This window comes from Petromyzon marinus, chromosome 64 (assembly GCF_048934315.1).
Source record: "Petromyzon marinus isolate PM22_M1 ecotype Great Lakes invasive population chromosome 64, UKy_Petmar_22M1.pri1.0, whole genome shotgun sequence".
Taxonomy (NCBI): Eukaryota; Metazoa; Chordata; class Hyperoartia; order Petromyzontiformes; family Petromyzontidae; genus Petromyzon; species Petromyzon marinus.
Window position 1 is genome coordinate 1,851,676 of NC_133730.1, and position 21,050 is coordinate 1,872,725.

The 21,050-nt window shown below is 55.4% G+C and overlaps 1 protein-coding gene across 1 annotated transcript in view; it reads right to left on the reverse strand.

Annotated features, from left to right (window-relative positions):
* LOC116956299 (uncharacterized) overlaps positions 1 to 21,050 on the reverse strand; it is a 112,818-nt gene that overhangs the window by 15,526 nt on the left and 76,242 nt on the right. Inside the window, exons 24-44 of the mRNA XM_032977803.2 lie at positions 20,332 to 20,402; positions 19,529 to 19,720; positions 17,759 to 17,927; positions 16,551 to 16,643; positions 15,236 to 15,340; positions 14,557 to 14,654; positions 13,270 to 13,420; positions 12,676 to 12,789; positions 12,075 to 12,242; positions 11,459 to 11,548; positions 10,306 to 10,452; positions 9,262 to 9,360; positions 8,413 to 8,502; positions 7,657 to 7,796; positions 6,964 to 7,090; positions 6,466 to 6,546; positions 5,695 to 5,793; positions 4,589 to 4,639; positions 2,465 to 2,650; positions 1,653 to 1,786; positions 378 to 450 (exon numbers count right to left, since the gene is read on the reverse strand). Coding sequence (XP_032833694.1) covers positions 378 to 450; positions 1,653 to 1,786; positions 2,465 to 2,650; positions 4,589 to 4,639; positions 5,695 to 5,793; positions 6,466 to 6,546; positions 6,964 to 7,090; positions 7,657 to 7,796; positions 8,413 to 8,502; positions 9,262 to 9,360; positions 10,306 to 10,452; positions 11,459 to 11,548; positions 12,075 to 12,242; positions 12,676 to 12,789; positions 13,270 to 13,420; positions 14,557 to 14,654; positions 15,236 to 15,340; positions 16,551 to 16,643; positions 17,759 to 17,927; positions 19,529 to 19,720; positions 20,332 to 20,402 — 2,478 coding nt within the window. The remainder of the gene's footprint in view (positions 1 to 377; positions 451 to 1,652; positions 1,787 to 2,464; positions 2,651 to 4,588; positions 4,640 to 5,694; positions 5,794 to 6,465; positions 6,547 to 6,963; positions 7,091 to 7,656; positions 7,797 to 8,412; positions 8,503 to 9,261; positions 9,361 to 10,305; positions 10,453 to 11,458; positions 11,549 to 12,074; positions 12,243 to 12,675; positions 12,790 to 13,269; positions 13,421 to 14,556; positions 14,655 to 15,235; positions 15,341 to 16,550; positions 16,644 to 17,758; positions 17,928 to 19,528; positions 19,721 to 20,331; positions 20,403 to 21,050) is intronic.

The window sequence follows — 21,050 nt, forward strand, 5'->3', positions numbered from 1 at the left end:
GATCCCTGCGGCTGTGGCTTAAGTTCTCGGTCGACGTCACGCTTCTAACCGCGTCGAGCATCTTCAGCACGTTCAGCTGCGAGAATTTGTTCCTCAACTTAACGGGCGCGCTGAAGCAACGATAACTCACAATCGGCACGTTAAATGCTAGTGCACGTGACGGTTTAATTTGTTTGTTAGTGGGTGGAGGGGTCTCACGGCATGAACTAGGCCAGATCCCTCACCTGGCGTTCACCGGAATATCCACTGTGAATCGCGGTTGGCATCGCAACGCGCAGCGGTTTAGGTGGTGCAGGATGTGAATGAGGGTCACACGGTGATGGCGGCAAACATTTTAGCAGGGCGCCCATGTGACGGTGGAAGGGAGGTGTCATCACCTGGGAATCCCACAGTCCCTTGGGGTCCCGGGTCTCCCTTTGTTCCATCCAGGCCGGGTCGCCCCTGGGCTCCCTGTTAAAGCAGAGACGACCGTGAACTCGCGGAACAACAACAATCGCAGCCGCCATTCCCCCCACTGAGTGGCGGTGACGTCATCACAGCACTCGTGCCAGGCTACGTGCACTTTCAGGCCGAGGCCACCGCTGACAAGTAGTCACGGGACAGACCACGGTGCCATGGGTTGACTTGATTGAGATGACTGGCAGATGCACCGGCTGTGCTCATCACTGATGACCACGCGCACACACACATGCACGCACACACACACATACACACGCACACGCACGCACACACACACACGCACACACGCACGCACACACACGCACACACACACACGCGCACACACACACACGCACACACACGCACACACACACACGCACACACACGCACACACACACACGCACACACGCACACACACACGCGCACACACACACACGCGCACACACACACACGCACACACGCGCACACACACACACACGCACACACGCGCACACACGCGCACACACACACACGCACACACATACACACGCACACACAGAAACGCACACACACGCACACGCACACACACACACGCACACACACGCACGCACACACACACACGCACACACATACACACGCACACACAGAAACGCACACACACGCACACGCACACACACACACGCACACACACGCACACACACACACGCACACGCACACACGCACGCACACACACGCACACACACACACGCGCACACACACACGCGCACACACGCGCACACACATACACACGCACACACAGAAACGCACACACACGCACACACACACACGCACACACACGCACACACACACACGCACACACACGCGCACACACGCACACACGCGCACACACACGCGCACACACACACCTCACTGGCGTCCTCCTGGCGAGCCAGGGTGCGGCTCCTCCTCCTCGACGCCCACGGGAAGGGAATTTCACACCAACAGCGTGATCCACCAACCCTCACTCGTTTCAAGCTTCTGTAACACTGCCTGTGCGGTGTGTCCTCACCCACCCCCCCCCCCGAGTTGTATACCCCCCCCCACCTCTCCCCGCACACCCCCCCCCCCACCTTCTAAACGAGATCCTGACTCGGGGGGGGGGGGCTGCTTGGTTGGTGCCGTGTGGGTCAGGTTGCACCCCAGTGGGCTGGGGGTGGTGATGGAGGGGGGGGAGGGGGGGGAGGGGGGGTACTCACCAGCAGGCCGGGGGGGCCCGACTCGCCCGGGGGCCCCGGGAACCCGGGGGAGCCGCGGCTGCCGGGGCCGCCTTGCTCGCCCTTCTGTCCCCCGACTCCAGGCGTCCCTGGGAAGCCAGTCACCCCCTCGGGGCCTGCGGTTCAACCACCGCAGGGAGAGAGAGAGGGAGAGACGTCGAGAAACACGAGGGGAATGATTTAGACTCGCAGAGCGGTTGCTTGAACGCTGAAGCACTCACCGATTCACTCCAAGAACAACAACCGCCATTCGCCACTAAGTGGTGTTGACGTCACCACGACGCTTGTGCCAGGCTATGTGCACGTTGAGGCAACGTGAAGTGTCGAACGCCCGCTGGCAGGGGGTCACGGGGCAGACCCAGGTGCCACGGGTCGACTGGCTGAGACGACTGAGATGAGTGGCTGATGCACCACCTGTGCCCCCGAATCTGCCAACTGGCTGTGCTTTAGCCACCCGGCGCTCCGCTCGTTGTTGTGAGCATCACTCCTCCCCCCTCCGTTGTTGCTGGTGGGCGACTGCCTCCAACTTCCCAGTAGCGTCCCTTCACAACCCCCTCCTGGATTAATTTACCACGAAACAGATTCCCTCCAGTCACTCGCTCTCCAGCGGTGAGTTGCCTCCTTACTCCTCTGCTATCGCTACTCCCGTGGCAGGGGGTGGGTGGGTTTAAATGATGGGTGGGTGGATGGGTGGTTGGGGTGGCGCAGCAGTGGCATTGATTGGGGGCGGGAGGGGGGGGCTGCGCTAACAGCAAGGATGAGAACGGCCACGTTAGAGCCAGAGCCTCACGCACCGGGAAGCCCAGGCAGCCCGGCCGGCCCGGCGTTCCCCTTGGCACCGTCAGTGACCTGGCCCGGAGCGCCCGGAGGGCCCTGCTGGCCCGGTGGCCCGTAGAATCCCTTCTGGCCCTCTTCGCCCTTGGGGCCCTGCATCCCGGGTGGGCCCACGTGGCCCGGAATGCCGGGGTCGCCCTTCTCGCCTGACGGAGGAAGGGGGCGCAAGACGCGTTGGTGTAACGGTGATGAAAGTGGAGGGGGGGGGGTAGAGAGGGGGGCGGAGAGAGGGGCAGAGAGGGGTCGCGATATTTCGAGGCTTCAGACTGGTTCCGTGTAGAAGCAGGGAACAGAACGGAGAGATGCATCATGGAATTATGGGCTTCATAGCTTCAAAAATCCGCGTGACACCTGCAAAGGAGATTATTTCGTCGCTCCGTCTCATTTGGCTGGACATCCTCTCCAACACGTTCCGTTCCATGGCTGCCACTCCTCCACTATTCGTCACCACCGGCCAGCATCTCTTCGAGCGACACATCCTGCCCAAACCCACTTGCATTTCTTGACAGTCGGAACGCTCCGTCTCACCTGCGTATGCTCTCTAATTGTGCGTTCATCTCAATCTCAATGTAGTTACAAACGTGCAGGTTACAACGTTTACCCCTCTGGTGCCGCGATGTTAACTCCCTTGTCGAGTATACAGGAGGTCATGAGTTCGATCCCAACCCTGACGCCTGGATATTTGGAGTTTGTGTGTTCTCCCCGTGGTCGCGGGGATTATTCTCCGGGTCCTCAAATTTTTCCCTCCGCTTTTAGAATCGTTGAGCTGTCATTTGTGCCCCAGTGTCTTCCGAAAAGAGCTATTATCGAGCTCAGTGGGCCTTAGCTGGTAAAATAAAACCTTGACTTAAAGCTTTCGTGACTGCAGGAATTCATATTCTTTGGGTCTTTCGGTAAAGTCACGTAGATCAAACAATAAAATAATAAAAATGAAAATAAAGTTAAAAAAAAAATTATCACGACGTTTCGATCGCAACACAAGCAATCGTCATCACTTTATTTTCATTTTTCTTTATTGTTCTATTCAGGGGCGGAGCCAGGGGGGGTGACAGGAGTGACATTCTGCGTATAAGTGTACGACACTCGGTCTGGTGGACTCCGTGCACCTACATTGTCAGAGTGTGTCGCCAACCGATGGCGTCTAGCTCAACAGCCTGACTCTCTAATCATTCTTGAAATTAAAATTTGTTGAATGTCACCCCGGCCTGAAATCCTGGCTCCGCCCCTGGTTCTATCTACGTGACTTTACCGAAATACCCAAAGAAAAATAAAACCTGTTTAGTTTAAGATGCGCACTGAGCCAAGGCAGTGCTGCCCCTCGCCAGGCTGGGGGCACGAGGGACGGATTGAGGCACTCCTGAGTGCCGTCCGCTGTGCCAGCTGTTATCGACAAATGAATGAGTGTTTACATGCAGGAGGAAACCGATATTGATACCGATATTGATTAGTGGGCGCCACGGTGGCGAGATGTCAACTACCTCGCCTGGTAGACGGGAGGTTGTGGGTTCGATTCCGACCCTGACGCCTGCAGCTGTATATTTGGAATTTGCGTGTCTCTCTCTCATCATCACGGTGGCTAGGAGATGTTAACTACCTCGCTTGGTCTACAGGAGGTCGTGGTTTCGATCTCGACCCTGACGCCTGCTGTTGTATATTTGGAGTTTGCGTGTCTCTCTCCCCGCCTGGACTTTTCTCCGGGTCCTCTGGTTTTTCCCTCCACATTTACAATCAACGTCAAGCGTTCAGACTATTTGGCCGCAATAAAGTTCCACGTGATAAGCCACTTCGTCGAGCTATCATATGTGGTCAGGTTACTTCTGAAAAAGAGCTATTATATAGCTCAGTGGGCCTTAGCTGGTAAAGCCAAAGAAGTGCTGCCATTCGCCACGCTGGGGGCAAAGGGGGATGAACCTGAGGCAGCCGTGAGTGCCGTTCAGTGTGCCGGCTGTTATCGACAAATTACCGAGAGCGTTTACACGCGGGAGAAAACCCATGTTGATATCGGAACGATCTCGTCGCGTGCCGAGGTGGCACGCGACGTCTGTCGGCCGATCAAAATTTTTCTTTAAAAAAAATTTTCTCACCGGGGTGGCCAGGTGAACCGGGGGGTCCAGGCGTCCCGAGGCCAGGAGGGCCTGCGCAGGGGAAAACACAGCAAGCGGCGTCAGTGCCTGTGTAACAGCGCCTTAACGTCGTTAAATATAAACCGCAAGAGAAGATGCCGACAATCATGTCTATTGTGTTACCCAGAGTGGGTAACATCATTTGATGAAATATATTTCTTCACAATTTTAACAATCGGTAAACTTGATATTGACACTACTATACTTATTTATCATATAACTTCCTATGGAGCTCTCACAACCCAGCTTACCCCCAACTGCTATTTCACCCCTTTGTATATCTACTCTCCTACTCCCTACGTTGCCCTAACTGACTGTGACTGCCCGCTAACTGCCTCAACTAACACCCCCGTGGCTGCCCGCTAACTGCTTAACTGACAGCCCCGTGGCTGCCCATTAACTGCCACAACTCACACCCCCGCGGCTGCCCGTTAACTACCCCAACTGACAGCCCCGTGGCTGCCCATTAACTGCCTCAACTCACACCCCCGTGGCTGCCCATTAACTACCCCAACTGACAACCTCGTGGCTGCCCATTAACTGCCCCAACTGACAGCCCCGTGGCTGCCCATTAACTACCCCAACTCACCCCCGTGGCTGCCCGCTAACTGCCTCAACTCACACCCCCGTGGCTGCCCATTAACTGCCCCAACTCACACCCCCGTGGCTGCCCGCTAACTGCCTCAACTCACACCCCCGTGGCTGCCCATTAACTACCCCCACACTCCACCTCGCACTCACGAGCTGCAAGAGCGGATAGCTCCGTCCACTCAGTGGCGCCGACAAGGCTCACACTCAGCACCGCGAGTCGGGAGTCCTGTCCCCACAGCTCCCCGCTATGATGTTATACCCCCCCCCCCCCCCATCATAGAGCCTCTTGACTTCCTTATACGCAAGGATCATGCTTCACTACACCCACGCGAACCTGAGCACGGCGACACTCTCAGTGCAACTTCGACATTTGCCGTTTGTTGCTGGCCGCTTCACGTTTTGGGCCGTCGGGCCAAAGTGCTCGGCAACCGTGTGTAAAAAAACAAAAACCGTAACGGAAGTGCGCACGTCCGCACCTGGATCCCCTCTGCTGCCGATGGTGCCGGGAATTCCGTCTCTGCCAATGGATCCCTTCTCCCCAGGAGAACCAGGAAATCCCGGCTGTCCTCCGATACCTCGTAAACAACATCAACATTGTTATTGTCATCACTGCTATCATCATCAACTTTTCCATCATGGGTCAGCAGCAACGCATTTTCATCGCTTGTTGCAGAGGTTAGCGGTTCAATTCCGGCAAGCTGCCCTGGTCATTACCGCGAGTGTATTAGCCGTAATTTATTACACGCCGTTGTCGTGCAAAACAAGTCAGGTCCACCGTGTGCGGGCGTCGTCTGACTGTGATCGAGAGATGTTTGCTCGAGTTATTGACAGCAACAATTGGCCGTGCTTCCAATGCGTAGGGATAACGTGCGCGTGAGTGCTGCACGGTCTGAGTGGGATGTCGACGTTTGGTTTGCTGAGTTTTTGAGCCAGGCCTGGGCCAGGATTGGCCAAGGACAGTGCTGCCACTGTTCGCCCGATAGCACAGACTTAGATATGTCCATCTTGACTTGTGATAAACAGCACACAATTACATGCATTTAAGAACAAACGATTAAATTATTTTTTACAAATATACAATAGATTTAGTTTTTTACTCAAAATCCAATCAATGATCTTCTTCCTGTCTGGGACACATTGTGTCCAGAGTCCGTAGCATGGGGGATGGCCTTAACCCCCGTGGAGACACAGACACTCTGGCGAGGATGCATGCATACATACTCGTGTGTGTGTGTTTGTGTGTGTACCTGGAGGCCCAGGGGGGCCTGGTTGACCAGGGCTGCCTGAGAGCCCAACCTGTCCTTTGGGACCCTCCCTGCCACTGTCTCCTGCAAATGCGCACACACACACACACAAAGACAAATATAGCCTTGAACAGACTGCTGGGGCGAGTGCTGTTTGCGAGAACCGGCACGGCACACGAGGGGGTGGGTGGCCAGCATCACGCCAGACCGCCTTTGTCTCCCCAGCGGCGATGTTCTTGCACACCACACCAGGTGCTCATTTATGGCTGGGTCAGAATGCGAATCAGAATCTTTATTTATCCTGCAGAAATCCCATGAGCTATGAAGCAGTTTTTCAAAGATGTCCAGTCGACCTAGAGGTGGCCCAGGACTGGTTTAGATATTCGTCACCGATGTTGGCCGTGATCAGTAAACGCACACACAGCATGCAAACACGTGGAGACACGAACTTAAAGTGAGAACACACTGGGACAGGTGCATCACAGGCCTGGTGGGCCCTACCTGGGAGGCCACCGATGCCCGCATCTCCTTTGGGGCCATCTTTCCCCGGAGCTCCGGGCATCCCTGGTAGGCCCGTGGACCCCTTGAGTCCAGGAGCCCCTGGCTGGCCCGGCTTTCCTGGCTCTCCCTGGGCGTGGGGCGGGAGGGGGCATGCACAGACACGTATACGTTCACACATCACGTACACACAAAGATCCCCTCTTGTCGTGAGCACCTAGGAATGCTGGAAAGATGCACATGGAGATGGTGTGACTAAGATGTGTTAACATCCCCAGTGATGATGTTTACACACCGCACCAGGTACTTAGTTGAGGCTGAGTAAACCTAGAGGAGGCCCGGGAATGGTTCAAATGATCGTGACTGGTGTTGGCCGTGAGTGGAAATCAAACTCAGGTCAGTGAAATCGTGGCGCAGCTCGCTAACCGCTGCACCGCCGCTCCCCATTCAGTATGAACGCAAACACAAAGATCCCCCGTAGAGCCTGAACAGACGAAAGAAGCAAGCGATGTTCGCGAGCACCTATAAAGGTCAGCACGACACACGAGGGGGTGGGTAGGTGGCCAGCACTGCACACGTCAACCCGTGTTGGCCGTGACCGGGAATCGAGCTCAGGTCGCACACGCAAAACGCACGCACCTGTATACGGTTACCGAGAGCAGACCAGAGTCTGAAATGTGGCTGCAAAAACTTCACCTGAACTCCGAGCAGCCCGGGAGCTCCTATCCCAGGCGCGCCGGAGTTCCCCTTGTCTCCCTTGAGTCCCAACTGCCCCTGGCTGCCAGGCAAACCTGGCTTCCCAGGGGGGCCAGGGATCCCCACACCCCCACTGGGTCCTGCAACATCACACACGCGCAGACTAAGGTCCCCCGTGCAGCATTTAACATGCTGCCAGGACAAGTGCTGTTATGAAGGCCGGCGCAGCACGTGACGGGGGTGGGTGACCAACACCATGGCCGGCTGCCTTTGTCTCCCCAATGTCAGTGTTCAGACAAAGCACCAGATACTTAATTGAGGCTGAGTTGACCTACGGGAAATCCAGGACCAGTTCCGCTGCGCCGCCGCTCCCCACAACGTACACTTACACCCACACACCAGCGACTATGGCTGAATGTGCATACACTGTAAATATCTGTCACCGACTGCAATATGCATGCAGGAGCAAAAAAGGTAAAGGCCATCGAATCCCGTAACCTCTCAATTGCAAGTCCACCGTGCTGACAGTTACACGATGGTAGCTCGCAATTCATGTCACGGCTTGAGTCGTGAAGGCCTTATAAAATGAGGTCGCCAACTCGTCACGCCCGAGAATACGGTTAAATGTCGGGTGCGTGGAAGAGGTAGGCGGAGTTGCGTGTGGGTATGGAGGTAGTGACGCAAGTCCGTAGGATGTTTCATCGGAGCGATCACTGTGGACCGCGCACACATCGCAGTGGGTGGATCAGCCTTTACCTGGGAGGCCCATCTCTCCCATGGAGCCCTTCTGGCCAGGTGGGCCTGGCTGCCCTGAGAAACCGTCAGAACCCGGGTTCCCCTTGGGCCCTGAAATAAACGCACGAGCACGTCGTGCACACACACACACGCACGCACACGCACGCACACTCTAGATGAAGGACCAAAGGACTCGCGCGAGTCGCACTGGGGACTGAGACTGGCCCGGCGTTTGGCTGCAATTCGCCCACGCGCCATCGCGTTTGAGATCTTTTGGGGCGTTTTACAAAAAACAACGTGAGAGCCTGGAAGCTTCATTCAGGGCCACGGACACTGCCCCGGCCATAATACGCGTCGCTCTCTGCTTCACGCGAGTTGCCTCTAGATCCTCCTGGAACGGAAAACGACAGAGAGAAGAATCTCCGATCTTTCGTTCAATGTAGGCCATTGTGTGCCAGCGACACAGTCCCACATTTGCCAAGGACTAGAAATGTACCCACGAATCCCTCAATTGAGGCTGCACATTGCAATCATCGCCCCCTACTAAAGACTGACTTGCGGACCAGGTTCTGAGTCGCCTTTTGCCACACAGGGACAGCTGACACTGGGGGTGCCCTTTAAAAATGCGTTTAGACGAGTTGCCGATGTGAGCCGCCTATCGCGTGCGAAGTGTTCAGAGCCGTCCCGGCGATAATTCGACGAGCATACATTAAAAACACTCAGGGAACCCTGGTGCATCGCTTCGCGCTGTTGATGCCTTACAGCGGGTAGTCTACAGAGCACTACCTCTGCTCTTTCGCACCATATGCCCATGCCGTTTGCTGCATTCCCCGCAGCTTCGACGTCACCGACGATGGCGACGCGGCTCACCTGCGCTCCCGTCCGTGCCGCGGAGACCCTCGGCCCCGGGGTTCCCCGGCAAACCCGGAGGTCCCGGTGATCCCTTCTGCCCAGCCTGGCCCGATTTCCCTGTGTGACAGTAGATACACGTAGCCGGACAAAACAAGCAAAGACAAAGATCCCTCGTGCAGCCTCACACGCTGTTGGGGCAAGTGCTGATAGTGGGCGCCCATTAGGGCCGACACAACACACAAGGGAGTCGCATGGCTTGCACCACGCCTTTGTCTCCCTTGTGGTGATGTTTTCACACCGCACCAGGAACTCATTTGAGGATCGGGAGGCCTAGGGGAGGCCCAGGACCGGTTCAAATAATTGTCACTGGTTTTGGCCGTGAGCGGGAATCGAACTGGGTTCGTAGAGCAGCGCGCTAACCGCGACAATACCACTCCCCACACACACTATAAAAAAAACAAAGACAGAGATCCCCCGTATAGCCTTAACAGACTGTTGGGGCAAGTGCTGTTAGCGAGCACCTGTGAAGGCCGGAACGGCACACGAGGGGGTGGGTGGCTAGCACGACGCCTGGCTGCCTTTGTCTCCCCAGTGGCGATGTTGACACACCGCACGAGATACGCAAATACACATGCAGTATACTCCTCTAGCCACCATACCCAGTAGTTAAGTAATGGTACAACCTCATCATCATGACCAATACCATAGGTTCCTAGTTCATTCCGTTCAGTGTAAGCTCAATTAACCGTGTCACCTGACCCAGCTTCTAAATTAGGTGTCATGACCTTACACGAACAACCAATCAGATTTACACTAGATATTAACCATTACAAACCACACATTCAAATATCATTCAAATTTATCCGGGCCAACGATTAACATCATCATACGCATTGTCCATGTAACAGCGAAAATGAGACATTCCCGAGTTAAGTTAGAACTGCAGAAAATTTGGCCCGATCGTCACGTGACCCGACCGCAGAATCGATCAGGAAGGATCTTCGTGGGTGCACCGCATGCACGGGTGGCGACGCGACGACGACGGCGGCGGCGGCTCCGTACCCTCCTGTCCCTTCTCGCCCTTCGGGCCCTGTAGCAGCTGCTTGTCGGCAATGGTCATGGGGCTCCCCGGGAGTCCTCGCTCCCCCTTGTCTCCTTTGGCGCCCCCGTGTCCCGCGTCGCCCGGCGGCCCGTGCTGACCCGCGATGCCTGTAGCAGCGCGGGAAGGATGTGTTGAGCAAGAGAGAGAAAGAGGCAATGCCCACCGATAAAGCTGGCCGCACAAAGGGAAATAGTGCAGCCCCGAGTTTCGTTTGCTCTCTCACGGCCACTGCTGACGGAAGAGCCTTACCCTTAACGCAATGTATATACCGCCTTGGCCAAGGCGCTTTAAGGATAACTAAGAATGGTACGTGTGAATGCAATGGTGGAGATGCGGTGAATAAAACAGACGAGAGGAAGTAATGGGCGAATCTGTGATGCGTGAATTAGGTAAAAGCAAAATTGATGAAAGCAAATTATGATGAATGGATTGGATGAATGGGGAATGAGTGGTAGCCATGTAATGAGATTATGAAGAGGGAGCAGGAACGTTGGTGATTATGAGGGGGGTATTAAGGGGGGGTCATGGGCTGAGCTCGAGAAAGAAAGTGAAATTTGAGGGAGGAGTGGAGAGCAGTGAGCAATGATGACTGCCTCCGTTAGAGGGAGCTCGAGAGAGTACTTGGTCTACCCTTCCACGCCGACTGCCAGGTGAATCGGAAGAGGCGGCCATACCCACGCTCTACCCCTCACACGCGGCCTGCCCATCGACTAACTGCGGCAGTACCCATTCACACCGCTGCGTGGATAGAGGCGGTGAGGATTCCGGAAAACTCTGCTGCCGTGGGAAATCGAACCAAACTGGCCACGGGCGTGCTGACCTTTGAACCACGGTGGTGGTGCATGTCCGTCATTCTGTTTATAATTCGAGAACTAAAAGTAGTGCCGGTTTTGAGTCATTGACCAAAAATACTAAATACAAGTGACCGAGTCAGGAACACCACCACACAGTTCACAATCCACACCCGGCACACACACCGCCCCACGCACAGCGCCCGGCAAATCCCCCACGAACACCACGGAATAAACAGCACCAACACCGCAGGTGCCATCATGGACGGCAGGCACAACGAGAGGGGCGAGTGTCAGTTGACTGAACTCGGGGAGCGGTCACCTGTGGGGCCAGCGAGGCCAGGACCCCCCACCTGCCCCACGGGGCCTTGGGGCCCAGGAGTTCCCATGACCCCCATCTCCCCCTTGGCTCCTGGGGAGGGAAGACACGCACAGAGCACAGTACACAGAGCACGGTCACGCACAGAGACGGAGACACCTCCCCCGCACTCCCTGCCCCCCCCCCTGCCCCACATGTATATACCGGTATATATATACCTGTATATATATAGATACACAGGTATATACGCATACAGATACACAGGTATATACATATATAGATATGTATATACAGGTATAATTACAGGTACATATAGACACTACACGCCGCTACTACACTTGTCCCTGGTTCCTTCCGGAACGATGCAGTCCGGTTGAAATCTTCACTCCCTCCACGGCGTTCCGGGGCGTTCCGGCCCATTCCCACCTCTGCGTAAACCAGAGCCGCTGCGGGCAGCGGCTGTCCCGAGCTACGCGTGGGCTCCGAAGAAGCCGCGTTGTTGTTTTTTTTGTCGTCCAATTGCCGGCGCCAAAAGGTTTCCGATTGGAACCGCGGACAAAGGTGAAGGTTCGTCTCAGCGTGATCACCCGCACGCCGACGGGCGAGACGCCCCACTCACCCGAGTTTCCAGGAATCCCGTCTTTCCCCGGGACGCCCATGGGACCCGGCGGCCCCATCTGGCCTGGCACGCCAGGGAAGCCCGGGCTGCCCTTGTCGCCGGGAGGCCCGGTCAGGTCTAGGCCCGGAGGGCCCGGGTCACCCTTGCTCCCAGCAATGCCAGGAGAACCTGAAATCGATTATTATTATTATTGTACTGAGCATGCAAATTACTGCACGTGCAAAGGTTACATTCAGGCTAACGGGGTGAACCAAACTGTAGGAGTGAGACAAATAAATGAGAAACAATACAAACGGGAAGGTAAAAATGAGACGAAAAGTATCGTGACACCGTATCATGACCATGCGTATGATGACCATGCGTATGATGGTGTGGTCGATGACGGTGAAGTTGATTGTGTAGTTGATGATGAAGCAATGAGTAACAATGTAGTTGATGATAATGATGATGTAAAGGATGATGGTGCCATTGATGATGTCGTTAATCATGATGTAACGAGTGAGAATGTAGTTGATGATGGTGCAGTTGATGATGTTTCATATGACGATGGCGTAGCGGACAATGTGGACGATGCGTGGAGAGGGCGACGCGGGCCGCTGACCTTCCTTGCCGGTTGGGCCAGGTTGGCCGGGTAGGCCAGGTGACCCGGGTTGTCCAAATCCCTTGAGGCCGGGAAGCCCTTGGTGCCCGGGGATGCCCGGAGACCCCCCCTCCCCTGTGCGTATGACAGAGCCCCGGCGGCACATCGCAAGCGTCAAAAGACAAAGATCCCCCGTGTAGTCTTAACAGACTGTTGGGGCAAGTGCTGTTCGCGAGCGGCGCCTGCGCAGGCCGCGTGAGAGCGCGAGGCAGAAGCAGCTCGTATCGTATCGCCACTCGTGCTGTTGATGGTACCGTACCCCTCTGCCTTATTGTCCGTGACCCTCCTTTCATGATAACTGCAACTTGTAACGCGCCGGAATGGAACAGGAGGGGGTCCAAATTTGCTGCACCGCCTTCTCCTGGCGATGGCAGGGTTACAGTACCTCCTCGACAACCACGCGGAAGGGAGCTTCGCAACATTTGCCACGGCGATCCGTCAACCCTCGCTGCTGCCTCCACAGCGCTGGGCCACGGGCCACGTGCAGCGTCGCCGCCACAACCGCCCGGCAAACACCAGGTCACGGCACGGGGCTGGGTCGAGGGGGGCTCTTACCCCTGCTTCCGGGAACGCCGTCCATGCCAGGCCGGCCGGGCATCCCCGGTAGGCCCGGGGATCCCTGCTCCCCCTTCGTGCCGGGCAACCCGCCCTGGCCCGGCACTCCCGGTGGTCCCCGGAGACCCGGCGCTCCGACGCCAGACTCCCCCTGCACGTTGAAGAGACGAACGAGGGATCAGCGGCGATGGACAAACGGAGAAGGGAAAGGAGTCGCCCTCTCGTGAACGAGGCGACGTGCGATCCGCTCGTTGCGCGACCACCCGCCGCCCACCGTGAGTACGCTCGCACGGGCGGCACGGGCGCCGTAAGTCGTAGGGCCACTCCTGAGACCGTCTGCACGGCTGTCGTTCATTTTTTTGTCAGTTGCTTTTCAAATGCCGCACGATAGAGAGAGAGAGAGTGCAAAGGGGAGTTTAGGTGAAGCTGCAACCCAATGGAACCTGGGTGCACCTTTCAAAAAACACATTTGCCATCTCCCATTTTTGTATTCCTATCGTACTCTTGGCGTCGTGCAGTTAACGACGCAGATCCGTACCCTCGTAACTGTCACGGTAAGCAGTGCATCGCTCCGATTGGTGGATGGCCTGTTGAAGGAGATTAACTTCGGACATTTTTGTTAATTCCACACACAAGCGTGGGGGGGGGACATACTTCCTTACATGGTCTGCTCAAGCCGGAATCCTTTCTGGCACTGACAGCCATAGGTGAATTTCAGCCAAATTCTCATTGAAAAACCCCGACCGTCAGACTACTTCCCTTCTTGATGGGCGCAGATGAGAAAGTTGTTTCGTCACGCACCGTTGGCTCGGCGCTCACACCGCGGAAGAATTACCAGCCGATTAGCCGCTGCGCCCTTCGCCGTTCGCTGTGAACTAACGAACTATTTTTATTTTACCAGGTAAGGCCCACTGAACTACGTACTGTAGCTCTTTTTCAGAAGCGGATTGGCCACAAATGACCGCCCAATGAAGTGGATTATCACGTGGAAATTTATCGCTGCCAAATACTCTGAACGCATGAATCTGAATGTGAAGGGGAAAAGGACCTGGAGAAAAATCCACACGACCACAGGGAGAGAGACACGCAAAGTCCAAATATTCAGCAGACGTCGAGGTCGGGATCGAACCCACGACCTCCTGTATACCATGCGAGGTAATTAACATCTCAACTCCGTGGCGTCGCCGTAGCATTACGCGGCGGAGCCCACGCAGAATCAGCGTCGCACGCGCAACGCGCGCTGTGGGTTCGGGAGCAGGGCTCCGCTCCGCTCTTGTTGCCGCTCACCTTGGGTCCCGCTGGGCCCGGCTGCCCTGGGGTGCCATCCTGTCCCGGCCGGCCCGCCGCGCCCGGCCCTCCCGAAGGCCCCGGGACGCCCACCACGCCTGCGACACGGCCACGTGGAAGGAAACTCGGAGTCAACGGCGGGTCATGAACGGGGGGCCACGCCGAGCCCAGCTTTGGCGTGGCGGCCGGCAAGCGCTAAGGTCGCCGCCGACGCATTAGGCTCGGCACGAAATAGCGGCGCGAAGCCTGTTGTTGTGATTCGAATGCTCTGGCCAATTGTGCTGTTTGTTGCTGGCCAACTGGCATTTTGGGGTTGCGCTCAGAAGCCGTGGTAAATAAAAATCAGTTTTGCTCCCACCCTAGGGCACGGCGAATTGGGGCGACTGCCCCAGGCCCCGCGCTTTGGGGGGCCCTGAGCCTCGATGTCGCGGGTGTCAGATGTAATACTTCTGGTTTAGTTTGAAGGCATCGATCGGGGGGCCCACACGGTGGGATTTGCCCTGGGCCCCAAACCCCCAAAACGTACGACCCCGTGATCTTTGCTTAAATTCTGATGAGCACGGTTGGCTACGTACGGTGCGAAAGAGGTTCAACGTGCACACGTACGATTTTTATTCGTGCAGAGAGAGGGTGGCAATGTCAATCGTGGTGGCATTCAGGAACGGGCGGCCTCACTCACCTTTCTGCCCGGTCGCCCCCGGCATCCCGAACCCAGGGAAGCCGGCGTCACCCTTCACTCCCTGCTCCCCCTGCAGCCCCGGGGTGCCGGGGATCCCCGGCATGCCTGCGGCAAAACACGGACATCGCGCTCGGACCGGCCGCCTCGATCCTCTCGCCCCCGTCCGGCACCGCCAAGGTCGCGTGGCTCGACGCTGGGCCTCCTGCCCGTTTTTATTTCCCTACGAGACCAAAACGCAGAGCTCACACCCGCACCTGTACCTAACCTTTCTTTTGGCACCTCTTCCTCCCGCACCTTTTCACTGTCTTTGTTCTCTTTGCGTCACTGTCAGACTAAGATACACAGAGCAGCTTTCTTGCACATGTACCTCACCTTTTCTAGCACCTGTTGCCATCATGCTATATTTGAGCTGTTGTTTTTTGTTGTTGTTATTGTTATTCCCGAGCGTGTTTCGTTCACGATCGTTAAATACCTCGTTTGTTAGTTGTGGAATATTCCTGCAGGACCCTGCTTCACTCGTTCTCCACAACGTCGATGTCTTTGTTGTTGCTGCTGTGCTCACGGTGTCAATCACCGGCTAGGACCTACCAAACTACCACTGTGATTACAGGGGCAATCGGGAACATATCACTTAGACTTCCTGCACCACCATCAGGATCGATTCAGACCCTGACGCCTGCTGTATATTTGGAGTTTGCATGTCTCTCTCGCCGTGGTCGTGTGGATTTTTCTCCGGGTCATCCGTTTTGTCGAGTATTTGGCTGCTATACATTTCCACGCGATAAGCCACTTCGTTGAGCTGTCATTTGTGGGGAGGTCGCTTCTGAAATTTTTTTTTATATAGCTCAGTGGGCCTTACCTGGTAAAATAAAAAATAGTCTGTTAGTAAATAGCTGGGAAAATGGGTATGTAGCCAACTCTGATAATCAGAGGTGTGGGGGAAGGACAATAAACCAAAAAAATAGAAGTTCTCAAGAAATGAGTTTTTTTTTTATATAGATCATTTAAAAGTGCAAAGCTCCAGTGGCTGTCTAAAATCGGAAGGAGCGTTCCAGACGTCCGCAGAAGCGCATCTGAAAGTGACGTGCGACGCGGTGACCGCCGTCAAAGTTTCGGAAGGCCAACCGAAAGCCGCTGCTGCTGCTGCTGCGAGGATGACCGAAGTTCTCGCGATGATGGTTTATGCTCCTTAACAAGATCAGCACCATCCGCGTAACAAATCAAACGAACTCAACGCTCAATCACGCAGCCATGGAGCGACTTGGCAGACCGGAGTTCGCCGCGGGGTTGGTGGTGGGGGGGGGGAAGCGATTACCTGGGGAGCCGGAGGGTCCCATTTCCCCAGGAGAGCCCGGTAGGCCGGGGAATCCCGGCTGGCCCAGTGTCCTGCCGGGCTCCCCCTTGCCACCTGGACACAGCGGGGAGAGGTGCACGCAGGAGGCAGTATTTAGGATATTTAATTCCGAACTTTTAATGCCCTGCACCCCGAATGTTTCGTCGCGCGACGCTCCGACACAATGCGATGACTTCTCAGAGCTGGAATGCAGGCAAATTAAGTGAAACATTTAGAGAACATGACGTGGGGGAGGGGGGATGAGGTTGTGCAGCCATCGGTGGCCAGGTTCAGATCGTCAACTCAGTACACCTGGGGACCCAGTTCAATCACTCGCGGTGGAATACGGATTCACATCCAGGATTCACACTCAGGATTCACACTCAGGAATCGCACTCAGGATTCACACTCAGGATTCACACTCAGGATTCACACTCAGGAATCGCACTCAGGGTCTCAGTGGTGTTGGCTCAGAGTCCCCCGAGACACCCAACCACCTCATTTACAGTGGATTTGTATTCAGTTTTATTTTCGTTTGCCCAATTATATTCCTGATTGTGCTACAATAATAATGGAATCGATAACGGGCACGGCGTTTCACGGACATAAATGAGCATTGCTCTGAGGTGTGGGAGCCAAGCTTGGCGTCGCTTGAAAGCCAGGAGATAGAGGTGGGGCCTTGAAGTGGCTCTTAGTAAAGTCGGTGTGGATTGAACGCTGCCGCTGCTGCTGCTGCTGTAAATGTGCAGCAGCAGCAGTGGGGACGATGACGACGACAATGATGATGACGACGACGATGATGACGACGACGACGACGATGATGATAACGATGATGATGATGGCCGCGTTCCAGACGGCGGGGGCTGCCGCGGAGAGATGGAGGTTCGGTGTTGTGTCGTGAGATGAGCCATCCATTCCATCCAGTGCAAGCCTCCATCTTTTTGGGAATCTACCAATTGTGAGCCGCTTCCTCTACCTCTGCGTCGCCTGTGTGTGTCAGTGTGTGTTAATGAGTGTCAGTGTTAAGTGTGTGTCAGTGTGTGTTAGTGAGTGGCAGTGTTAAGTGTGTGTCAGTGTGTGTTAGTGAGTGTCAGTGTTAAGTGTGTGTCAGTGTGTGTTAGTGAGTGTCAGTGTTAAGTGTGTGTCAGCGTGTGCCAGCGTGTCTTAATAAGACACACGACGACACTTACCGGTCGGTCCTTCCATCCCGGCCCGCCCCGGAATTCCGTCAGTTCCCTTCTGCCCTGGAAGCCCCGAGGGCCCGAATCCTGGAGATCCTGGGGGGCCGCGTTCCCCGGGTGTCCCCGGCATCCCCGCGGAGCCCGGGGGGCCCTGCTCTCCCTTGAATCCGAACGGTGCCTGTGCAGCAGGGGCGGCCACACGAGCGACGATGAGACACTGCGATCGCCTGTCATCGCGTAAGGTCTGGGACTGACGTCCGTAGATCGGCGGGCGGTGTGCGGTGGGGTAAAGTGTGGGTACTCGCACCTGGCCTGCTTTGAAAATAAAGCAAAAGTGCACTCAAGAGGGGAGCTCAAGAGGGGAGCTCCTTCTCGTGGGGGACCTTCGTCGCCAGCGGCAGAAGCAAGAAACTGCAGGGCCGCGCCTTCACCTGTTCACGTAGATCTGGGATTGTAAAACGTTGACTCAAGTTGTCTCGGTAGGAACCCAACTGTTGGGTCCTCCGGCCCAGCAAGAGGTCACACCTTGGCCACCGAATATATTACCGGTAAAAGGACTTTGCGCTTGACTGCAACGTTTCAGCAACACGTTGGCTCGGAGAAGCAACAGAGATGAACTTCGTAACGTGGGATCTCGTGCGACAACGATTTCAAAGCAACGAAGTCACATGCAGGAAACGTATCAGGTGCTCACATCAGTGGGCGCTGCGGGATTGGCATGGGCCCTGGCGCAGGGAATTATTAAATGTGGCCCCCTGTCAAATTTCGCCCCCCACTTCGTAGCCAGGTGCCTGGGCACTTCTGGCTTGTGGGCCCAGGTGCAGTTGCACTGCCTGCACACTCGAGAGCTACGCCACTGCCCCTGACCCCCTTCTGTTAAGTGCCCCGCCGGATCGCATCTCATCACCCCTGCTTCCAGCACGATGAGCCAGTTTCTTGAGCTATCATATGTGGCAGGGTGGGGATGCTTTAGTTTTATTTGTATGTTTTTTGGGTGATTAGTTTGCCTTTTCTGTACAGTACAAAGACACGACAATAATGTCGTGTCTTTGTACTGTTTGTGGTTGTAACGTGTGAAAAAGAGCTTGATAGCTCGTGGGATTCCTGCAGCATGAAAAAATATTCTGACCAATGTTATAATGTTGAGGCACGTGACGACGAGCGTTGGGACACGTGACGACGAGCGTTGGGACACGTGACGACGAGCGTTGGGACACGTGACGACGAGCGTTGGGACACGTGCCGAAGGGTGCAGAATTTTAGCGGCGCCAAAACAGTTTTACGGAAACCAAACGTTGGACCGCGGGGTAGGTTATATTCCATGCCAGTTGCTGGAAAGGTTCTGCGTTCAACTGCGGAGTATTTGATTCAGTAGCTTCTTCTTCTCCTTCCGCCCCAGTAGCATTCATGTTTGCCCTTTGCACTCACTTCACTCACCCACCCACTCACTCACCCACCCATCCACTCACTTCACTCACTCACCCACTCACTCACTCACCCACCCACCCATCCACTCACTTTACTCACTCACTCCTCCACCCACTCACTTCACTCACCCACCCACCTAACCCATTAATTCACCCACCCACCCATTCACTTCACTCACCCACCCACCCACTCACTTCACTCACCCATCCACCTACCCATTCATTCACCCACCCACCCATTCACTTCACTCACCCACCCACCAACTCACTTCACTCACCCACCCACCCACTTCACTCACCCACCCACCCACTCACTTCACTCACCCACCCATTCATGCATCCACTCACTCACCGGGTCCCCCTTTGGGCCTGGGCTCCCAGGCTGCCCGTCGAGGCCAGGGAGGCCGCTGGCCCCCGGACTCCCGGGCATACCCGACGAGCCGGGCTCGCCCTTGTCCCCGGCGAGCCCCTCGAAGGAGGACGCATCCCCGGGCTCCCCTTTCTCACCAGAGTCCCCGGGGTGGCCCGGCACCCCCGGGCTGCCCTGATGGGCGAAGAGCAGAAGGGACGGGGAGATGCTTTGGGCAGTGACAAATCTGCCTTACGACTGACTCTTTCCCTTTCATCATCATCTTCATCATCAGCTTTGGGCAATTACATGGCACGGCGGTGGCACGCTTGTGCCCTTGTCGTAGAAGTTCGTGGTTCGAATCCGGCAGGCCACCCTGGTTATAACTGCGGCGCGTATTAACTGTAAAACACGTGCCGCATTCTTCGCAGTGGGTGTTCAAGATCCGTAATGTAATTTCGAAGAAATGTAGTCCATGGCCCAAATTTGAAAAATAATTAGCAAATTACTGAATTGGCCAACACATAGCAATTACCAGCCCCTACTTTGAAAACTTGACAGGATCCTCCTGAAAAAGTATTTCGAATGACAATGTCCACCGCTGGATGTTCATTCCCTCCTTCGGCTGCCATAACAACTCAATGATCCTTTGCTTTCAACTATATTCAACGTCTTTTTCGGTTTTTTTCTGTCCAGTCCTCTGGTCACAAACATCCATAACCGAATGCCAAAGTTGACCTCTGCGCCACTCTACCAAAGTGGTAACGATGATAAGGTAACGACGGGGAGATGTGGCTGGGCCTTACCTGAGGTCCCTGTAAGCCGGGAGAGCCAGGGAAGCCGCTGTCGCCCTTCGGCCCACTGCCGCCTGGACTCCCTGCACGGCAGAGACGTGAGCAAGAGAAGAGGCACCCGTGTTTGTGATGAACGGCAATTCAACTGGCTGCCGGATCCGTATGCCAGAAGGTTGCGCCCTCACCGCCAGCCGCCCCGCTATGCGATACCTCGCGTTGTAATATCGGCCCATCGACGCAGGTCATAAGGATCGGCCGGCACCACCACTTTGCCGACCTCGACTACGCCGATGATGCAGGCCTTGTTTTGTTGAGAAGCCTGACACATTCACAATAGCCCTCCGCAACAATGCAAGAAGAATGGGATTAAACGTATTGTGGCAGATCACAAAAGTTTCGAGAACTTTGGGCTCCGAAGCTCCAGAAGCACCCTGCATAATGAAGGAACGACACAGGTACGAGAAGCCGGGAAAGAGAGCGAATTAAATTTGAACGATTGTCGCCAACTGGGAGAATACAACACGTGCCGCCTGCTGCATGCTAGACGTCAACGGTGACCTCTCCACTCCACCAAAGTGGTTCACCGTAAGTCCTTCAAAAACCTGCTCCACTAACGTACCAGGTCTCTCAACCCCCTGCTCACAAACACCCACATTGTGCACATTGTCACTGTTAAAGGAGTCGGGTCTTCATCTTGCTGTAAAAATTGTGGGCTTTTTTTGTCAAAATTA